This window comes from Charadrius vociferus, unplaced genomic scaffold (assembly GCF_000708025.1).
Source record: "Charadrius vociferus isolate BGI_N301 unplaced genomic scaffold, ASM70802v2 scaffold1039, whole genome shotgun sequence".
In the NCBI taxonomy this organism is placed as follows: domain Eukaryota; kingdom Metazoa; phylum Chordata; class Aves; order Charadriiformes; family Charadriidae; genus Charadrius; species Charadrius vociferus.
The window spans coordinates 176,529-178,531 of NW_009650167.1; the positions used below are offsets into that span (position 1 = coordinate 176,529).

Below are 2,003 nucleotides of genomic sequence, written 5' to 3' on the forward strand. Positions count from 1 at the left end.
GAGCGCAGAGTGATGTCCCCCAGCGGTGCCATTCATCACCCCAAAGCAACGCGCTCCTCTCCGGCACCGGCTCCCACTGGTCTGCTCACAGCCCTCCTCACCCACGGGGGCCAGTGGGAGCTGCCGCGCTGGAAACCCGCCCAATAATTCAGATAAAAGACCAGCACAAGGGTATTTGGCTCTGCCACAGACCCTCACGCCGGTACCCACGCTTGCCAGAGGCGAGCGGCACATGAGGAGCTTTGTCTTTCCTCTTCTGACAGCGGCGCCTTTTTCTAATTAACACCCGGCAGCACCCAATTACATTTCCCGCCCAGCGTATCACCAAGGGGATGGTGGGCAGCGCCTCAGGACGAGCGTCCCCCGGCCCTGCGGTGCGGGGTTGCCGGTGCTGGGGCAGGCGAGAGACACGCTGACGGCCGCGTCCGATTGCGGGGAGAGACCCCCCAAGAGGGTGTTTCAAAGCTGATTAAGTGGTATTGTTCGTTAGCTGAGGCTGCGGCTGAGAAGCTCTGGACTTGGGACGCAGTAGGAGAAAGATACGTTTAATCCATCCTTTTAGCTCCTCCTGAGGAGGCTGCAGAGGGTGTCACGGGAGTCACTGGTTTTCCTTTGGCTGCTCCAGAAAAAGACATTTCTGCTTTCAAGCATCCTGGTAGAAGGGATTTCTTACATCCCGCAGGTTCGGGGGATCACGCCAGCAGTGTAACGGCCCCACGCATTCCCTGCATTCACCGCGGAACGGAGGAATCCAACCCCCCAAAGCCTCGGGCTGATTATTTGGCCATTCCCATCTTCTTCACCCTACGGGGTCCGTTGCCACCTGAAGCACCACACTCCACCCAAGAACCGGCGCCTCCTTACTTCCCCCGTACAACGATGAGTCCTACAAACAGGATGGGGCGCTCACTAAAATCACTGCTTCCCACTCCTGCTGCATCACTCAGCAGCTTTGGGCTTTTCTGAATACTTTTTTTTTTGGTACATTTGTCCCTTACCCCAGGAGCTGTCAAAGCCCCAGCCAGCCAAGAGGCAGGTTTGGGACGTTCCCTGTTTTGTTGCGGTCCCATCACCGCTCCCAGAGCCAGGCAGCATCCTCGGGGACACGCTTCCAGTCCCAGCGCTCACCAACTGGTGGGCCAAAGCCGCCTGTGCACATCTCCGTTCGGGGGACGAGCAGCCCGCGCCGCGTTAGAAGGGTGGATGTGCCAAGAGCATTGCGCCTAATGACAACTTGATGTGCACAGAAGTCGCTGCCTTTCCTCTTGGCGGCGTCCCCTGTTACTCAAGAAGTCGCTGGTCCGCAGCGTTGGGTCTTTGCAACCTGTTGGCTCCGATCCTGCGCCAGGGGACGAAGTGCTGGACTCATTTTTTAGGAGGAAGCAGTGATTTTTGTACCATGTTTTGAAGCCACATGGGAGAAATAAAGACTTTCCCAATAGAGCCAAAGGTAAAACAACTCCGCAACTGCCTTTTGCGTCTCGAGGGGCTCCGCTTTGTGCGTCAGGCGTGAGGCCACGCGTTGCTGGTCTTGGCATCCCACCCGGCATGGCTGCTGGGGACCTGCAGCGCCGAGCAGGACCAAGGGGTCTTTGTAAAACCGAATCAGGAGGTTACTTCAGGAAGGGGAAAGCATTTCGAGAAAAGCAAATATCTTAAATCGGTCTATGTGCGTGTTTGTTTTACCCAGAGCCCCACCTGCGTGGCCAGCGGCCGCGGCCCCGGCTGCTGTGGCATGGCGGCTTAACGACAATCACAACGGGAACGCCGGAGCAATGTGGGGGTTTGTTTGGGGGCAAAAAAGACAGTAACGGAACACCAAACCCCAGGGGGCTTCAGATCCACCCGCCCACCAGCGCGCGGATTTTTCTGCTGCTATAAAGGGGTTAAAGGGACGGAGCAAAGCCCCTGCTCCTTGCGGAAATTATGTCTTCCCAGCCCCGTGTGTTTATCACGTTCATCGCAGCGCGGCGGGGAAGCGCGGCGGGGAAGCGCGGCGCCGA

At 57.8% G+C, this 2,003-nt stretch overlaps 1 protein-coding gene across 1 annotated transcript in view; it reads right to left on the reverse strand.

Moving 5' to 3' along the window:
- Positions 1-1,737, reverse strand: part of GCHFR (GTP cyclohydrolase I feedback regulator) — a 16,578-nt gene extending 14,841 nt beyond the window's left edge. Inside the window, exon 1 of the mRNA XM_009892440.1 lies at positions 1,699-1,737. Coding sequence (XP_009890742.1) covers positions 1,699-1,737 — 39 coding nt within the window. The remainder of the gene's footprint in view (positions 1-1,698) is intronic.
- Between the last annotated feature and the right edge of the window lie 266 nt (positions 1,738-2,003).